This window comes from Drosophila biarmipes, chromosome X, assembly GCF_025231255.1.
Source record: "Drosophila biarmipes strain raj3 chromosome X, RU_DBia_V1.1, whole genome shotgun sequence".
In the NCBI taxonomy this organism is placed as follows: Eukaryota; Metazoa; Arthropoda; class Insecta; order Diptera; family Drosophilidae; genus Drosophila; species Drosophila biarmipes.
In genome coordinates this window covers 17,115,694-17,133,950 of record NC_066611.1, presented here as the reverse complement: position 1 = coordinate 17,133,950, position 18,257 = coordinate 17,115,694, and the positions used below count along the sequence as shown (strand labels likewise).

Genomic DNA, 18,257 nt, shown 5'->3' with positions numbered 1-18,257 from the left:
TTTTTGTAAAATTTAATTTTTTCTTGTAACATCCCAAAAATTCTATTTATTAACGTAATTAAAGGTCGTAAAAGTTCAATTATTTACCCTCAAAAAATGATTATTAAATGAATATATTCTTGTTTTGTAATTTATGATATTTATTGTTAATCTGCGAACTTCGAGTGAATAACCTAGCATTTTCGGTCTGTGTACCTTTCAGCGCAAGTGATTCCAAATCCAAATTCGGTCCCTGGACTTTGGGACTGGCTTTGTGGCCTTTCGATCTGCAGCGATCCGCTCCGGTGTGTGTCAAAGCATATTTGCCAATTGGCTGCGCTTTGTGTTCGGGAAAATCGGAAAATGCCAGCGGGCCGAGAGGCGGCAGTGGGTGGTGCCGGCAAAACACAAGGAGTGCGAGTGGGAGCAAGAGGCGGCCGGATGGGGCACAATTAAAACTCCATTACAGCACTCTTGTCCTGCCACTGATTTTTGTTTGCCCCGGGGTGTCGGTTTCGCCCGCCGCCCCCTTGCGCCTCTTCACTTTCCGCATTTCCCCAGTTTTCCATTTGCCATTTGCCATTTCCCTTTCCGACTTTCCCAGTTTGGCCGCAACAAACGATTCAATCAATGGACATTGGCGAAACCTGAACCGAAAAACTCAAAATACTTGGCCCCCGGCCCAACTTTTTTCTCCACCCACAATGACAACGTTAATTTTCACTCACCGAAAGCCGAATGGATCTTTGATTTGGTGCACTTTCCCCTCATTTTTTCTGCGGCTGTTTGCTTTCGCCGAGGGATTTTCCAGGGGCTTTGGAAAATAACAAAACGCCGAGGGGCTTAATTCGGATTTTCGGGATTGTGATTGTCATACAGGGGAATTCGGTGAAACGAATGTTTCACTGGGTTCTACGGGCTTTATGGATTTTAAAATAATTTTAAAAATTTATTTTTCGACAGAAAGAATTTAAAATAAATATTAAGTAATGTTTTCTGTCTCCCGTTTTATTTTACCTTTATTTAACCTAATGAACACATTCTATTTACCCCAGATTCCACTCAATAATCAGCAAATCTGGCCTCAAGTGCGCTTAAAGTGGGCCAAATTAGACAAGACAAACAAGTTCAGTGGAGTGCAAAATGAAATTAGCTGAAATTCCTAGAATTTAATTGAACAAAGTTGCCTCTACTAATGCGATAATTGATCGGAATTAATTGCACACTTTTTGCATACTTCATTCGAAAGCCAGTACAAAGACCATTATGGATTGGCTTTGGCCGGCAAATTAAAAGCCGCATCGTTAACCGCAGGCATCATTAAATAATGGCTGTAATGGTGGCCGAAAAGGCCTGGTTACAGGGGCAGTTTAAAGCTAGAAGGTTCTTATAGTCCGCTCTCCATTTAATCTGAGCCACGGCTCAAAGGCCCATTCATAAATAAACATCATAAGCAAGCGCATGATGTCCCGAGGCAATTAGTTAATTTGGCATTCAGCATTTCTCACTTTCATTAGTCAAAGTCAAAGCCAAAAGAGGCATTATTTCCGGGGCGTTCTCCATCGATTTTGGCCCAATTCCATTAGGGCAGCACGGGCAGGCAAATTGTTGGCCAATTTGACACATTTCATGGTGCGCAAAAGTAAGGCCTTCCTCGGCCGAGACGGCGAGGAAAATGCATTTAAGAAATTCTGACAGCCTGTGCACAAATGCCTTTGTGCTTTGCATGCAAATGCACTGCAAAAAAATAATATTTTACAAAAAAAATTGTATAAATTATTTATAAGAAATATTTAATTGTTTACAAAGAAAGCACACTTTTAAAATATTTAAGTATATATTAGTTTGTGTTTTAATTTACTTTGACATGGCTTGAAGTTCTTTTTGGAATACGTAGATTCAAAATTAAATATAAATAAAATTTAAAAAAAATCAAAGAAAGTATTTAAAATAATAATAAATAATACATTTAATTATACAAAATATTATCTATAAAATTTCCTATGAATCCTATGTCTTAAAAATCTTTAATCGCATTATAAATTTTATTATATAAATGAATTAGTTATATGTAATGCTACAATAATTCTAGGAGCATATTTAAAATAAAAATAATTATAATTTTTAATTATATTGTATATTATTTATATAATTTCTTATAGATCCTACATCTTAAAAACCCTAAATATATTTTATTAAATAAATAAAAGAAATATAAATAAATCTAAAAAAATTCAAAAGTATTTAAAAAAATAATGAATAATAAATATTAAATTATTTTATATTATTTATAATTTTTAATTATATTGTATATTATTTATATAATTTCCTATAGATCGTATATCTTAAAAATCTTAAATCGTATTAAATATTTTATTAAATAAATAAAAGAAATATAAATAAATCTAAAAAAAATTCAAAGGTATTTAAAAAAATAATGAATAATATATATTAATTATATTTTATATTATTTATATTATTTCTTATGAATCTTATTACTTAAAAATCTTAAATCGTACTTTATATTTTATTATATAACATATGTATATTATATGAATATATTATAAGTTAGTTTAAAAATGTTTTTCCAGCAGAAACTTTAAGTTGTTTTTCTTTTCGATCCCTTTTTAATTAGTTTCCTGGATGATATGCATTTCCTTTTCAGATTTCACAGATTATCCACTCTCCACTTGAACTTCAATTTGCTTCCAAGCCAAATGCACCTCAGCTGACCGTGTTTTCTTGCCAAATTTACATATATGTTTGCACAGTATATCTGGATGGTACAGTGGTCCCTGGCTCAAGAGGGCGGAAAACAGGAGCCCGTCCGTGCCTTTTCGAAGGCAAGGCTGCTTATCATAAATGACAAATCTAGGAGTGAATGCGAATGCTAAACGACCAACAACTAAATGGGCCAAAAGAGCGGGGAAAATGGGAATGGTTGGCGTTCCAATTTTCCTGCATTTGGTGTAAATGTAAATGTAAACGATATAATCGCCCGTCTCCATCTTCTTTGGGGTGGTGTGGGTTCTTTGGGAAAATCACCGCCCAAAAGGGGGGGCCAAATGGAAAACACGGAACCGTAGAGCGGCCAAAATAAACGAAAGCCCTGAACCACAAGCTCTAAAACTTGCTTAAGGCGGAAGAGGGCGGTCCTTAAAGTCGTTTCTAATGGCCTGTATAGCCCCCGATCGAAGGTTTACCAACCGGAAAGTAACTATTTGTTTGTCCAAAGGAAAACTGGCAGTTTGGCGGGGAACTCATTTTGTTGTTACGCATGTAGAAAAATAATAGTTAAGATAATAATCAATTAATATAGAAAATCAAAGGATTTTGAAATCACCTTTAAATGTAATTTCAAGGGTCTAAAAGTATGCAGTGAATAAACAATTCAATTCATTGAACTTTCAAATATTGTGTTGCATACTTTGAAGCACTTAAAAGTACTACTTAACATATAATTTAAGGTTCCTAAAAGTATGCAGTGAATAATGAGTGAATTTGTTCAACTTCTGAGCTCAAACTGTTTTTGTTGCCTACTTTTAGACACCTCAAGCTCGCATTCCCAAACAAATTTTAAGAAATCAGTAACCCTTTGATCATTACTCATGCAAAATTCTTTTCTCTAGTCATACATTTTAGGAGCCTCCAAAACTGACAGTGGTGATGTCGCGCTACCAGTACGCCGATCAAATCTTGGAGGCCTTCAACGTGTTCCATCGTCCCCTGCTCCTCGAGGAGGTGGCCACCTATGTGGCCGAAATGCAGTCCAAGACCGTGGAAGAGGTGCGACTGGCGGTGGACAACACGCTGACAGCCGGCTGGATGCACGGATTCCTCACCATGAAGGATGGCCTGTTCACGCTGATCTGCGGCTACTGGGACGAGGAGCCTCTGGTTTCGGGCAAGAAGAGGACACGCCACTCGGCGAAAACTATGCTGAGGAGTGCTTAGCAGTTCATAAACACCTTCTTGCTTCTTATACACTAACTTTATAGGAAAAGTAATATATATTAAAAAAAAAAACTCCCTACTAATGAGCTGCTGTGTGTGATGTTAAAGACAGGCCCATTATTGCCAGCCCAGGGCTTTAATTTTTTCCGGCCCAAGTGCCAATCAAAAGCAAGGTGAACTCCCCAGCATCTGGCCTTTATTTGCCCCGTGTCACCAGATTTCATCCGATGTCCTTCGCCAGGACGACAATTGTCTGCTGGCCACCGGGGAATGGGAGCTAAGTGCCCGGTTCCGGGTTAGGTGACCGCACTGGGAGCCATTTGGTGACCCAGTTCGTATTGATTTCAGCGCCGGCAACCCACGTCAGCCACCTCCACCGCCCCGTCACACGTCCGCAGTGCGAACAGGGCCCAAGCCGTTGGCTTTTATTGTTTGCCAGCCGATGGCCGGAGAATTCCCCAAAGTCAGGCGACGGAGCCCAGTGCCCATCGAGATGGAGTCTCCGATAAGCTCGCACCTACATAGCCCCAAATTGGGCTGTCAGCTGCCTGTAATTGTGTGAGTCGCAGTGCACTGGGAGAATTGTAATTAGTTTTTGGTAAAATAAATATTCCCTGAATTTACTTTCTACACATTTTGGAGATAGATTTGCTTGCCTAAGCTTGGCATAAAAATATAGTTTAGTTAAAAATACATATTTGCTATATATTCATAAATTGCTTTAAAATTATCAAAGTGTCCATAAGTTTAATTATATTTAAAATTATAATTTTTTCAAATATGTTAGAATCAAAGAAAACCTTTTTTTCTGGTTTATTCTTCAAGATCTATAGTATTTAAAGGCTTTTTTAATTTTGTTTATTGAACGTTTTTTAATAGATCATCTTTAAATAATATTTATAATGAAAAATAACAAAAAAGTGTTAAGGTTTCATTTAGATTATTTAATTTTATTTAATTTTTTGTGTATTATTTTATACTTATTTTTTTATAATTTTTTATTTTTATTTTAAGGAATTGTATTTTAATGAAATGTAATGTATATATTTTTGTTTTTACCGGTATTCTCCTTTTTTTTAAGCCAAATTTTTCTTTGTACTATATATTTTTTTTAAATATTTTCAAATCAAGTGCGCTTTTTTCTGCGTGTGCTTGTGTTGCGGTTAAATAGGAACTGCGCCAACTTATAACGCAGCCAACTTCCACTTCCGTTTCCGGCGCTGCTCGGTCGAAGGACACCCAGCCAAAGGAGGCAGCCCCCCTCGCAGTGCGCCGTCCATGTACTTTTTTCCAAATCCTGCCCTTTGGCATTCGCCGAAACTATTAAATCACATTTTACGAGCGTTAAGTGCACAATTAAAAGCATTTCGTTAATGTGGAAAATGTGGCGCTGTCTTGGCTCGGATGTTCCGAAATCCACCCCCCCTTGTCGCACCCGCCACGCCCCTGGACTGCACAATTGCCACCCCCTCTGCCATTGTGATGTAATTAAATTTTCGGCTGGCAGGCCGCGCATTGCCTTGCGTTCCACCTTGGGGCCACTTTTTCGGGCCATCTTACAGTTGGCAAAACATCGCATTTCGGGCACCCGAGGTGGGCATTGTCCTCGAGGAGGCGGCGGCCATTAAGCCGGCTCTCCTGCGTGTCCTTGCTGCGGGGAAAACAAACTAAATCGATTATGGTCTGATGTAAATTCCCTCTTCACGCCACCGGCCATTAGAAAGTTGTCCCGGGGCCACAGACTCCCAGATTGTTCTTTAATCTCGGCCCGAGCCAAAAATCGGATTATGTGAACTAATGCCGTCGAAAAGTAAATGCAATTTACCGATTTGAGGGGTGTCTATTAAATTTATTAATTAAAAGTGTGGATTTACTTTTGAGGCCTTTAATAAAATTATAAAGCTAAGCTATTTCTATTTTCCATTTCTGTTTCTCTAGAGTTTGATATATGTTTAATTGATTTTAAATAATTATATCAAACTACTTTAGACTCTAGATTAGAAATAATTATATAAAATTATATAAATAATTATATAAAACTACTTTAGACTCTAGATATTATAGATTATATTTTGCTTATCAAATATATTGTATTATATATTTCCTATATTTAGTCTAGATATTAAAGATTATTTTTTGCTTACCTAATATATTATATTATATATTTCCTATATTTTTTATTAAATATAAATACTCTATTTAAAAAAATATATATATATTCTATTTATTTTTATATATAAATATTCGTATTATTTATCTATAAAACGTCTTTAGAGTCTAGATTTTATAGATTACTTTTTTGCTTATCAAATATATTATGTTTTATATTTCCTATATTTATTATTATATATTAATATTCCATTTAGAAAAAAAAAAATATTCTTGTTATTATTTATATTGACAGTTTTTAAGGTTTCTTGATTAAAACTACTCTTGCACCTATAATAACCGAGGAATTTTGGAAGGAAGACTTACCTCTTTGCAGGGTCGCCACCCCCTCGTTAAGGTCACCAACCCCCTATTTTACCCATCTCTTTATTAAGAGTAAAACGCAAACTAAGTAATATGAGCCTTAGTAGGCGTGTGAAGTGCACACTTGATAAGGGGTGGTGGGTGATGGAATGCATGCCACTCACACCCTGCACCACCCACTCAGCCCACCCACCGTCCCCGGCCCACCCCCTCACGCACTCGCCTAAGTGCGGAAGCATGTTCAAGTGTGTTGGAAAATGGAAAGCAATGTGTTACTTTATTTTCTGTTCCACCGATTTTTTATTCCACTTTTTTATTCCTATTTTGCTTGCTTTGCTCATCTCTTGAGATGACGTCACGCGGGCTTAGCTGTGGGCGTGGTCGATTCGCGGGCGGTTGACATTTGATGGTACAAAGTTGCGCTGTCCCCCTGCTATCCAAAAAAAGTTAAAAAAAAGGTAGGGAGGGCAGGGCGAAGGTAACGAGGTATTTGACATTAGAAGGAGTGCAGCTAAGGAGTTTCTAATAAATTATAAAATATATTTTAGAACTGAAGTCTAAAGATGCCTAAATGAATTATTTTGGAGGTGTTTTAGAGGCTTACAATTTTAAAGAAATATTATTAATGCTTTAGAAAAATAAACAATTGTTAAATTGTTAATTGTTGTTTTTGTTGTTCATTTTTATTTTAAAAATACTTTTACACAATTTTTATTTGCTTTTCTATGGCTTATATAAAATATAACAACATTTGTTTAAACCAATTATTATTACTAATAGATAATATTAATATTTATTTAATATTTATATATTTATTTAATAATAGACATTATTAATAGATAATATTAACATTAATTGATAATATATATAAACATTATTTAAATGATTACGAGGTGTGCAGCTGAAAAGTTTCCAATGAATTATAAAAAAAGAAAGCATAAAGATGGCTAGTTCAATTATTTTGGAGTCCAAAAATGGTTAAAAAGCTTATAGTCTTAGAATGATAAATAGTAAAAATCTGTATAATTTTGTATAAAAAAGGATTTCTTTTTTAAAGATTTTGTAATCCAGGTTTTATTTAATATATTTAAAAATAACTTTTCCTTAACTTGTATTTTCTTTTCTATTTTATTACTATCTAAAATATAAGAGAGCGTAATGTTTATGATTAATATTCTTGCATAAAAATTATATAAATACTGTTTAAAAAATTAAGTATGTAAAATTTTTTTCAATCAGAAAATAACAATAAAGTGTAATGTGTATTATTAATATTTTTGTATACAAATTATATAAATACTACTTAAAAAATTAAGTAAGTAAAATATTTTTCAATAAAAAATAAAGAAAGCTGTATGTTATGGCGCATTGAACTCTACTTTTTTCCGAGATACACAACCTATGTTCGCTGCTCCTGGATAAGGAGGTTAAACTGAGTAGGGCAGCATCCAATCCTTCGATCCACCCTCGCTGCAGCTGCAGTGGGGGCACACACAGCCCCAAGTTCCGCCCGCCTCGACTTCTGCTCGTCCTTCTGCTTTTTGCGAATATGGCAGGGCTTCCGGCGCCGTCCTGGTGGCCCGCTGTGTCCTTTGATATTCGAGGATGAGGTGTCCGGACAAAGGGAGGAGGGCTCCTCAGCTCCGTATCCGTGGCGCTTTAAAGGCGAAACATTTAGTTTGTTGCATGTTTGGACATGTTGCTCGCTGCTCGCTCCTCGCTGTACGTGACATTTTGCGGAAATGGAAATTGAACTCGGCTGGAAGGCGGCGGCAAGCGGCGGGAGGCGGTGGCAAGCGGCGGGATAAGGCCAGAGATGAAGATGCCAGCGATTTCTTATAATTTGCATTGCAGTTTTGATTGCCACAAAGGGAGCAGCAAAGCGGAAATAGACGAGCAGAGCCCAGTGCACGCCCCAAAGGAAATCGACAAGAAACGCGGAGCACAAAGATCCAAGTCAAAGGGATATGATACTGTCACATGTGAGTACTTCCCAAATAAGTGTCATTAAACTATGCATCATATTCCCTTGAATTCCTAGACAATTTCCGCTGATTTAATTATTTGAAAAACACTTTTCCAAAGTAGATGTGCAAATAATTAAATTTAAAGCTCAACTTCGTAGTATTTAATTTCATTAGAGCCATAGTTGCGCAAAAAGTTTCGACAACTAATTTGAAGGTCTTCCTGTCCTTCCACCCACCGCAAAAAAAGGCTGGGGGATATAGAGAAAGGCCACAGAATAAAAGCAAATTAAAGTTTGCCTTGGCCGGACATCGTCAAAAGGTAAGTTTATGTGCAATCACGGATTGCCATAAAGCGTCTAAGTAATGAAGGAGTCACAGGATGATTTTAATCGAAGGGATCAGGCGGCACACGACCCAGGGAGAGCGTATCCAATTCGTTTTCCGGCCAGGTTAGTGCTGCCAGAGCGAAGATAACCGAGGCTAAATACATTTCAGTAGCTAGAAAATATTTTAAAAATTTTACTAATATATAAATTTATAAGTTTAACTCTTCCAAATTTTCGCTAGATAATATGCAAGGTACTTTAAATTAAAAGAATTATCTGTAAAAATAAATATAATATTCAAAAAATGTTATTTTTTTGTTTAAAATGTATCCATAAAAACACTGACAAAAACTTTACATTAAACAACATTTCGAAATAATTCAATTAAATAATTAAACGCCATGTTTAATAGTTTCATACAAAACAAATTAAACGTAAGGTTTTTATTGACTTTAACGACAAGGTAGAGAACTAAATATTAGTTTACTCATTCAGTTAATTAATAAATTTTAATATAAAAATATAGCTGCATCGTAAATAATATTTTTATTTTTTAGAAAAAATTATATTTGCTTAAATTACATTACAACACTAAGGGATGGAAAACAGTAAAAAATATTTAATTTGAGTATGCAATACCATTTCTTATTTTTATTTTTTAAAAAAATATTATATTTGTTCAAATTAAATTTTTTATATCAACACTTGAGGGTGAAAAACAGCAAAAAATATTTCATTTGAGTATGCTATCCTTCACAACAGTATTTTTTATGAGTGAATAATTATTTGATTTATTATATAAATTACTAAATTAAACTAGGTCTGCTTTTGGATTGAGGGAAGGTAAGTCCAACACTTTTACTGAACCATTTCAATCGAAGTAATATTTTCATATAGGTTTCTGATTTTTCCGAGACAGATTTGCACCTCTGGTGCAGGGCCTGCGTCCGCTTTTCCGACTCTGGATTTTCGTGCTTTTCCTTTTGCTCGTCAGCTACTGCTGGCATGCCTGGGCTTTCTGTTATTTCTGCTGTTCGTGTCTGGATTGTCCGGCGGTGGCTAAGTCTTAAGACCCATAAAACCCATGTAGCATAACTAATAGGTCTTTGGCCAGAGAGTTTTGTTTATTCTGGGCTCCGGCTTGCTTAGCAATGCTTTTCTTTTCTCTTCCTCTCTTTGCTTTTCCGCTTTTCCCCCTCGATTGCAGTTCAATGCACGAGCGTTGAAATTGTTTTCATTATTTCATTTCATTTGGCCGGTGCCATGTGCACCTGTGAGTTATTGGCCAGGAATCGAGCCGTGGATTAAAGCCGAGCTGGCAAGACCTGGGAAAACCCTGGGAAAACACGGGAAAACACCAGCATCCCCCACCACCCCCCCACCAGCAACCTGCACCCCTCTTTAGTGCATGCTGTGGCAAAAAGTATGAGCCATTAAATAAATACCCGCTCCAATCTGAAAGGGCAAAGAAAACGCGCGGCGGAAAGCGTAGCGAAATACAAAAAAAGAAAGCAAAAGGAAAATACCCATGGTAAAATGGAAAAACGTCGCCAAAGAAGTTCAAATAAAAATGCATAATTCAAACTTAATGCAAACCATGCGTGAGTAACAGTGATGTTACGTAATCACGTGCAGCTCAGGATGTGATTTCTTGTGGAAGTGCCTCGGGCAATTTATCTCAAATGTTCTCTTTGCATATTAAATATAACTCTCTAATTTATTTTAAAAAATATATTTTATTTCAAAATATATGTGCTACTTTTCTTCATTTTATTTTGATAAACTCCGATTAACAACTCTTAAAATTAGCTTTAAGGTATATATGTGGAATTTTATTTAGTACATTTTTAAATTACTTAAAATGTAATCCAGTTAAATATTTAATATAGTTTTAAATCAAATGTGTAACAGGTATTAAAGTGCAGTGATTTGTTCACCAAGTGGTGACTTAGCGATTAATGGCTAACGAATTGGGCTCGGAAAATCGTCCAATTTTCACCGTGATCGTCCGCCAAAGGATTTTATCATCGGCAGAGGGGCACACACACCTGGGTGTGTTTAAATCAAATATTGGCAGGTGTACGTGCATGTAAGCCCTGAATTATGCATGTGTGCGTGTGCCTGGCGAACGGCGCTTGAGCATAAATAAAATAATTGCATATGTCGCGTGACGCAATTCACCTGTCCACCCACCGGGAAATCCCCTCCCCCTACCACTCCATCAATTTCCGTTGATTTTCCCCAAGTATTTCGCATGTTTAACATATCTACATATGGAATGTGCAGCATGATGAGCCGATTATTACGGAAGGAATGTTAAAAAAAGCTAAATTGCATTCTAAACACATTGCTTGCAAATGGTTGAACTAAATGAATCAAATAAAATGTTGGTCACACTAACTATGTAAACAACCTGCACACGGAATGTGCCCATGTTGAGCCGATTATTATTATCTAATCTAAATAATTTTCGTTTAAATGGTTAATTTCCATTGATTTTGTACAAAAAATTCCTTTGAATCAAATAAAACGTTGGTCACACTAACTAGTTAAACCTGATTTTAATTATCACCACACCAGTTGCATTTAACTTAATTTGTGAGCAACTGGAATTTATTTCAACTCAATAAATTTCAACGCAGCTTACACAAAATGAAATAATACACAAAAAAGAGCCCAAATGAATGCCACAATTAAAATTCATCGTGGGATTCTGGCCATCTATCATGGATCGGCGCATTGTCCTCGGCTGCATTTTCGCATTTTCATTGCTTTCACTGGAATTTCGTGCATTTCCACTTGTCCCCCTTTATATATATTTAAATATTTTTTAAACTCTTCGTAATTTTGCTTTTCCACAATATAATTTTTTTGTGCTAGCTACTTTCATTGTTCCGGCACCATGGGCATAATAAATAAGGGCGGGGGCAAGGCGCATAATCGACGCACACGGATGGTGGCACTCGAATGGAATGTATCGAAATTCCGAATTCACGGAATGTGTATTAAACACAGACGGTTCCGTAAGCGGCTTAAGGCAAAAAACACCAAATCAGAATCGGGATAGGGATAGGGTCCCACGTCACTTGGCACCAATTGGACCAACTTTATCCGGTTGCAAGACCCTAAAATCAACCGAAAAGGTTGTCCGACTTTTCAATTGACTCTACCAACTAAATCACAATTTAAAACCAAATATAAGAGCATTGTATCCGAAAAATATAAATAATAATATAATAATATCTACAACTTGTATACTCAAAGATAAAGTAGATGGAGCTTTACTTAAACAATTAAAAATATAGAAGTAAGCATTTGATTCAAGTTATTTATAAAACTAATTAAGTGAAGTTTTAACTACAGCAAGGGGTTTCCCTTACCATTTATCAAAAAACTATCTTATCAAAACAAACGGAATTTTTATTTAATTGCTGGCAGAGGGCTTTGATGAATTTCCACCTGGCATGCAAATATACATTCATAACTCTCGGTTATTTAGCTTCAGTTAGTAATGCCCTCTGTACTTACTCCATCTCTTTCGGTTTGCCTGCTGCTGTCTCACTCATCCGGTCATTTGTATGGCTCTCTGTCAGACAGCAGCTCATTTCTCTTAGTCGCTGCATGAAAATTCATTTGAAAATATGAGAAATGCATTCGCTGGCTTGGCCACCACACACATGCACTGCAAAAGTATAACTCATCCAATACATGAATATTTAAATATTATTTTTTGTTGTACTTTAAATAATGGATTTTAAATATATTTTAAAATCTACATTGAATTGAAATCACTTATTAGCGTGCCTAAAAGCATGCTGTAAAAAACATTATTGCTTCTTGCAACGAATTCATCGGATTCAAATACATTACTGCATACTTCTAGGCTTCCGTTTTAGTGATTTCTTTACCAACTTCGGTAAATACCACAGGGTTAGAAAATTTCGAGTGGCTTAGGAAGTATTATTTTCATATAGACTGAACCGATTTGAAAGTGAGGAATGAGTCAGGGAGTGGATAATATTTTTCTCTGCATGGGCGGTGGTGCGATGGTGGTTTTCATGCGGCTGGCGCTCCAGTGGGTGTATGTTGACTTTGCCCAGAAGGTTCTGTTCTGGTTCTGGTATTCGCGATGGCATTCGGCTCCTTTATTTATTCAAGCAATTGCCACTGTCAACACAGCGCACATTGATAGGCCAATGATGAGGAGGGAAAGTGGGTAACTTGGCGGGGGAATAGAAATCGAAAATAAATTTTCAAACGACGACGATGGGGGAAATGGAAATGGCGACAACGATGGCAATGGCAACTTCTTAGCAATGTCTGTCTCCCCGCCTGCAATTGGACAATTCTATTTTTGTTTATCTTTGTCTGTTGCTGTGCAGCTCATTTTGTTCATTTACATTTCCCATTTTCCATTTCGCCAGTAAATGTTGTGCAAAGCAATAAAAGGGAATGTGAATGTGAATGGCGACAGGCGACAGGAGGCGCTGACACTTGCCGGGGATTGTCCCCGAGTCCTGTCTGTCCTGCCCTGTCCCGTCCTGAAATTCAAGCGAAGATTCGTGGACTCGAGTTGGGTGGCCTACAATATGCTCAATGTCAATTTGAATGGGAAATAACTATGGACAAAATCGCAGGATAGCGACTAGCGAGCACTTCCTGTTCTCAAAAATTGCACAAGTGAAAGTAAAAAAATGTACACGGATAAGGAACAGCTTTTAAATGGGTTAAAAAAAACTCTTTTGGAATATGTGTCAAAAAGTATGCAACAAAGAAAAGAAATAGTCACTTTAGGCTTCAAATTTTTATGTTGCATAATTTTGGACAGATTTTTTAATGATTTAAAAATAAGTTTTTTGTTTAGGGTTTTATTTATATATTTATAAGTTCTAAAAAACATATTTTTGTTTTCCATTGTAATAATATATGTACCTATCATAGGGTATCGGCTATCGAACAAAGCCCGAAATAGACTCTTACCGAGCTCAAGTGGAACCCGGCAAATTACTGCAAATCCACTTATTCATTGCCCAAATGAAAACGGAAAATGTGCTTTTCTTTTTTTTATGTCTGGAGGGTTCTTGCGGCGTTATGCGAACCATATCTATATTTCGGCTGCCAGTGACATGCATAAATTAACGCTCTTTAAAGACCAGGGCACATTGCAGGGCGGGAGAGTCGGAGAAAGCAGAAAAGAAAAGATGCCCGGGAAAGTATGCAGGAAGATTTGCCGGCCTGCCATTTACGCAAATAAATGCGCCAAACTTTTAGCCGGAAAAACTGGAAAAAAGAGCAGGGAGAAGGCGAGGAGCAAGGCAAGTGAAATCAACAAGGAGCTAACAGAAAGTCCGAATATCCAAATCCGAATCCAAGTCCAAAGTTGCCGTCTGAGCCAACTACTTAGCGTCAGCGACAGGCGTTTCGCTACCACCCCCATTTTTCACTTTTTCCCCAGAAGCATCCGCCCGGTACAAGCAATTACACGGAGAAAAAATCACGTAACTCATGCTCTTAATATAACCAAGGACTAAGTTTGACATTGATCTGGGCAATGGTTTTCAAGATATGGCCATAAATATAAGTAAATATCTATAAGCCCAGGAAATAGTTAAAAATAAAATTAATCTTGGTCTAATTAATATTATAATATATCAAAAAATTAAATATAATAATTAAATAATAGTTTTTCTTTGCATTATTTAATTTCTGAGGATATAATGATAAATGGAATTAAGTAATTATGCTAAAGTAAAATTAATTTTAACATCTTAATGAGCTAGCTAATATTAAAAAAAAATAAATATAGTAACTGAATGATAATTTTTTTCCCTGCACTATTTAATTTTCGCGGAGGTGGGGCGGTTGAGTGGCCTTGGAATGGCGCTAAGCGTCGCCTGAAATGGTGTGCGCCATTTTGTTTTAAATATATAAACACGATAAATATAAAAATATAAATAAAAATAAGAAGAACGAGGCGGGCTAAAGCGCGGCCAAATGTTTGGGCAGTAAAAATTGTTTACGACCACTAAAGGGAAACCGCGGAACACGACACAACAAGGACATCAGGCACAGGCACGGGCACAGGCTTTTCCGCCCACATTACACCGCCCAGCCCAACTTGTGGGAAATTCGCCCAGCCCAACGCCCTCGGAAACCGCAGGTCACCATATTGCCAATGTTTATGTGGCTGCCTGACAATTTTATGCTCATGCCCGGCGATGGCCAAGCGAATTCGAATCTTTTTCAATCCATCCCGTCCAAGTGGCACTTAAACCGGCCATGATTCAATTTTAAGAGCGGTACGCCTTCAAGTCCTAGACAAAGTTTAAGCTTAACCGCGTTTTTGTGGAGCCACTCCTGTCCGCTTAACCGAAATCCATCAGAAAGGGTGCTTGGGTCTACGTGTGTAAACAACAAGAGGACACAAACATCAATGAATTTTAGATGGTTTTAAGCTCGTTTAAGGTGAGTATTTTTTGGGATTTTTAAGGTCGTAGATTTATATTTTTATTGTATTTATTTAGTTAAGGTAGAGAAATTTCTTTGGGATTTTTAAGACCATGTTTAATGTCGATTTTTCCCCATTTCGTTTTTATTTTATTTATTTTTAGGACCATCTTAAATATACCAAAATCACAAATATTAATAAATTTTAGATTGTCTTAAATTTGAATTTATGTTAAGAACATTTTTTTGACATTACAAGACAACGTTTAATTTTCTAAGAACAGAAATATAAATAAATTAAATATCATATTACATTTTTATTTAGTCCATACTTTTTAGTCCATATGTTAGGACATTTGAATAATTTATTTAAATCATAGACTCTATTTTAAATTTTTAGAAAGTATTAAAAATACTAGTTACATTAATTGTATGGTTTTGTAAATTTTTAAAAGTTATTTTGGTTATTTTTTTGTAGTGATGTTTCGTGCCATATAAGGAGTTCAAGTGTTATTTAATCATTTTAAATCAGAAAACCTAAAATCTTAGACTAACCCCATGACCTGCTCGCAATCAGAGCAACTCAATTGGACCTGGGCCAACTTAACCTTGATCCGGCTGAGAGGACCAAGACAAATTTGCCTGTCTAAAATGATTTTAATAACCCTCCGTAGTGGCTGTGGTGCCGCCCTAACCCACCGCAACCCAGCGTAGCCCGCCCTAACCCACTCTTGACCCAACTGGCCAGGGAGCAGGGCTCGTCTCAGTTCCGAGTGGCTGCTTTATCTTCTGCCCCAGGAAGTCGTCCTGCTCCGCCCCCACCTCCCCGTCTCTGGAAGGCGAGGAGCAGCTCCCTTTTGGCCAGCTAATCCGATAGCGGGGATATCGGGCTGGCAGGGGCCAAAGTGCCGGGCAGGTGGGTCTCCTGCCTAAAATTATGCAATGCCCGGGCTTTAAAGTAGATTACACGAAATTTGCACACGAAGGCACAGAAGCCCACGACGGGCATTAATCACGGAAGGAAACCCCCTAACTTTCCCCACCCAGCCGAAATGGCCCAAGAAAACCTCCTATTGTGTGTGTTTTTAAATAGTTGGAGGGGGGCACAGGAGCAAATAAATTGCCAACGTGCCGGAATGCAACGAAAACCCTTTGGGTTTACGAGATTTTTCCATATTGCTTCTTTTGGCTCCGGTTCTATTAGACTTTCGAAACTGGTTATGTTCGCCACGATGCCCTCCCGCGAGGAAAAATGAAAAAATAATAGAACAGCGAAAACAAAGCCGGAAAATTTGCATAATTTTTCAGTTGTCTTTTGGCAAGCAGTAATAGTTTAAGAAATATTTTTGGGCACTTTTTTAAAATGTGTACATTAGTTTTTATGGATAGCTATAAATATATGTAATAGCTAAAAAATAAGCTTCCTTTGTTTTCTATTGAAATTTAATAGTATTTAGCCTTGCAATAATTTCTTTCTTTTGGATTTTAAGCCAACTCCTGGGATATATTTCCTTGCTCTTACAGTGGCAGCATGCCATATTGCTTTTCTTGTTCCTGTGACGCCTTCTCAAATATTTTCTCTTCCCCTTTTTTTTCCTTAACCGCCACACAACCCTATGACCCAAGGGTTTTTCGCTTTCCCGATTCGCCAAATATTTTTCTTAAGCTCAAAGTGGAATGGCATAAATCATGTTCAATATTATTTCGCTTTTTATCCATTCCATTCAGTTTTCGTCCTCGTTTTTCTCCTCGCATTGCGGTGGCCCGGGGTTAAATGATTTCATTTTGCGGAGGAGAGATGACAACCCTGGCAGGAGCTGAAAAGCAGCACTTGTTGCCCTGTTGATTTGATTTTATTGCCCAGGAAGCGCCAGAAAAGTATTGAATATACCCGGGCTGCGGCAAGGCGGAGCGTGGAGATCAGGTTAAGCAAACGTCCTTTGGCCAAAAGTGGGTGGTCGGTGTGCTGGCCAAAGAAATTGCTTTTGCGGCTGCTCCTCCTGGCTCCCTTGTAATTACCAAAAATGCCGCAGGTCAACAGCTCCGGCTGCCTTCTTCCTGTTCCTGGCACTTGGCATCAACGAATTACGAGCCGGCATTTAAGCAACACAACTAATTTGTGTTAAAATTCCATTAGCCAGGCCGGGCCCAAAAAATATGCTCAGCAGGAGTGATTGGACTTCCGTTGCGGGGTTGGCGTGGCCAAAATCAATCACCGAGTGCCATCACGCGCAGTGATGAATAGTCAGAAAATTCGGATTGGCCTCGGGGCAATGTCCTCCTCCTCCACCGCGAAATCTGTTTCAGCGTTTTGGCTTTCTGTTTTTCGTAGGCGGAGGATGCTCTTTATCGACGACACAGCTTGTCTTGCTTAGAACTGTGAAAGTATTTTCCAAATTTCCAAATATTTCAAATTCAATTGTAACTTTCCAGAACATTTTGAGTTTAAGCTAAAATTAAAAAACCATAAAAACTTTTTACTTTTAAATGATGCCGAATTAAGCCAGCTTTCAGAAACAGTCAGTCTTTTGGCTGTACGCCTTGATTTGGCTGAACTACGATTCAAAAACCAGAAAGAAAATCTCTATTTTTGGCTGAAATCCAAAATCCAAAAAATCACGATACACCCCCTGTAAAAAATCGAAAAATGGTTCAAAAAATAAATTTTCTTTTAAATGATGCAAATCGTTAGCAAATTAAGCCAGCTTTCCGAAACAGTCAGTCTTTTAGCTGTACGCCTTGATTTGGCTGAACTACGATCGAAAAACTGGAAAAACATGTTTTATTTTTGGCTAAAATCTGAAATTGAAAAAATCGTGATTACCCCCTTGTAAAAAATCGAAAAATGGTTCAAAAAATAAATTTTCTTTTAAATGATGCAAATCGTTAGCAAATTAAGCCAGCTTTCCGAAACAGTCAGTTTTTTAGCGGTACGCCTTGATTTGGCTGAACTACGATCGAAAAACTGGAAAAACATGTTTTATTTTCGGCTAAAATTTGAAATTGAAAAAATCGTGAATACCCCCTTGTAAAAAATCGAAAAATGGTTCAAAAAATAAATTTTCTTTTAAATGATGCAAATCGTTAGCAAATTAAGCCAGCTTTCCGAAAC

The 18,257-nt window shown here is 37.0% G+C and overlaps 1 protein-coding gene across 1 annotated transcript; it reads left to right on the top strand.

Moving 5' to 3' along the window:
* The first annotated feature begins 3,565 nt into the window (after positions 1-3,565).
* On the top strand, positions 3,566-4,016 carry LOC108021947 (uncharacterized). The gene has a single exon (XM_017090774.3). It carries the CDS (start codon positions 3,646-3,648, stop codon positions 3,931-3,933), a length of 288 nt encoding a protein of 95 aa, XP_016946263.1. The 5' UTR covers positions 3,566-3,645; the 3' UTR covers positions 3,934-4,016.
* The last annotated feature ends 14,241 nt before the right edge of the window (positions 4,017-18,257 follow it).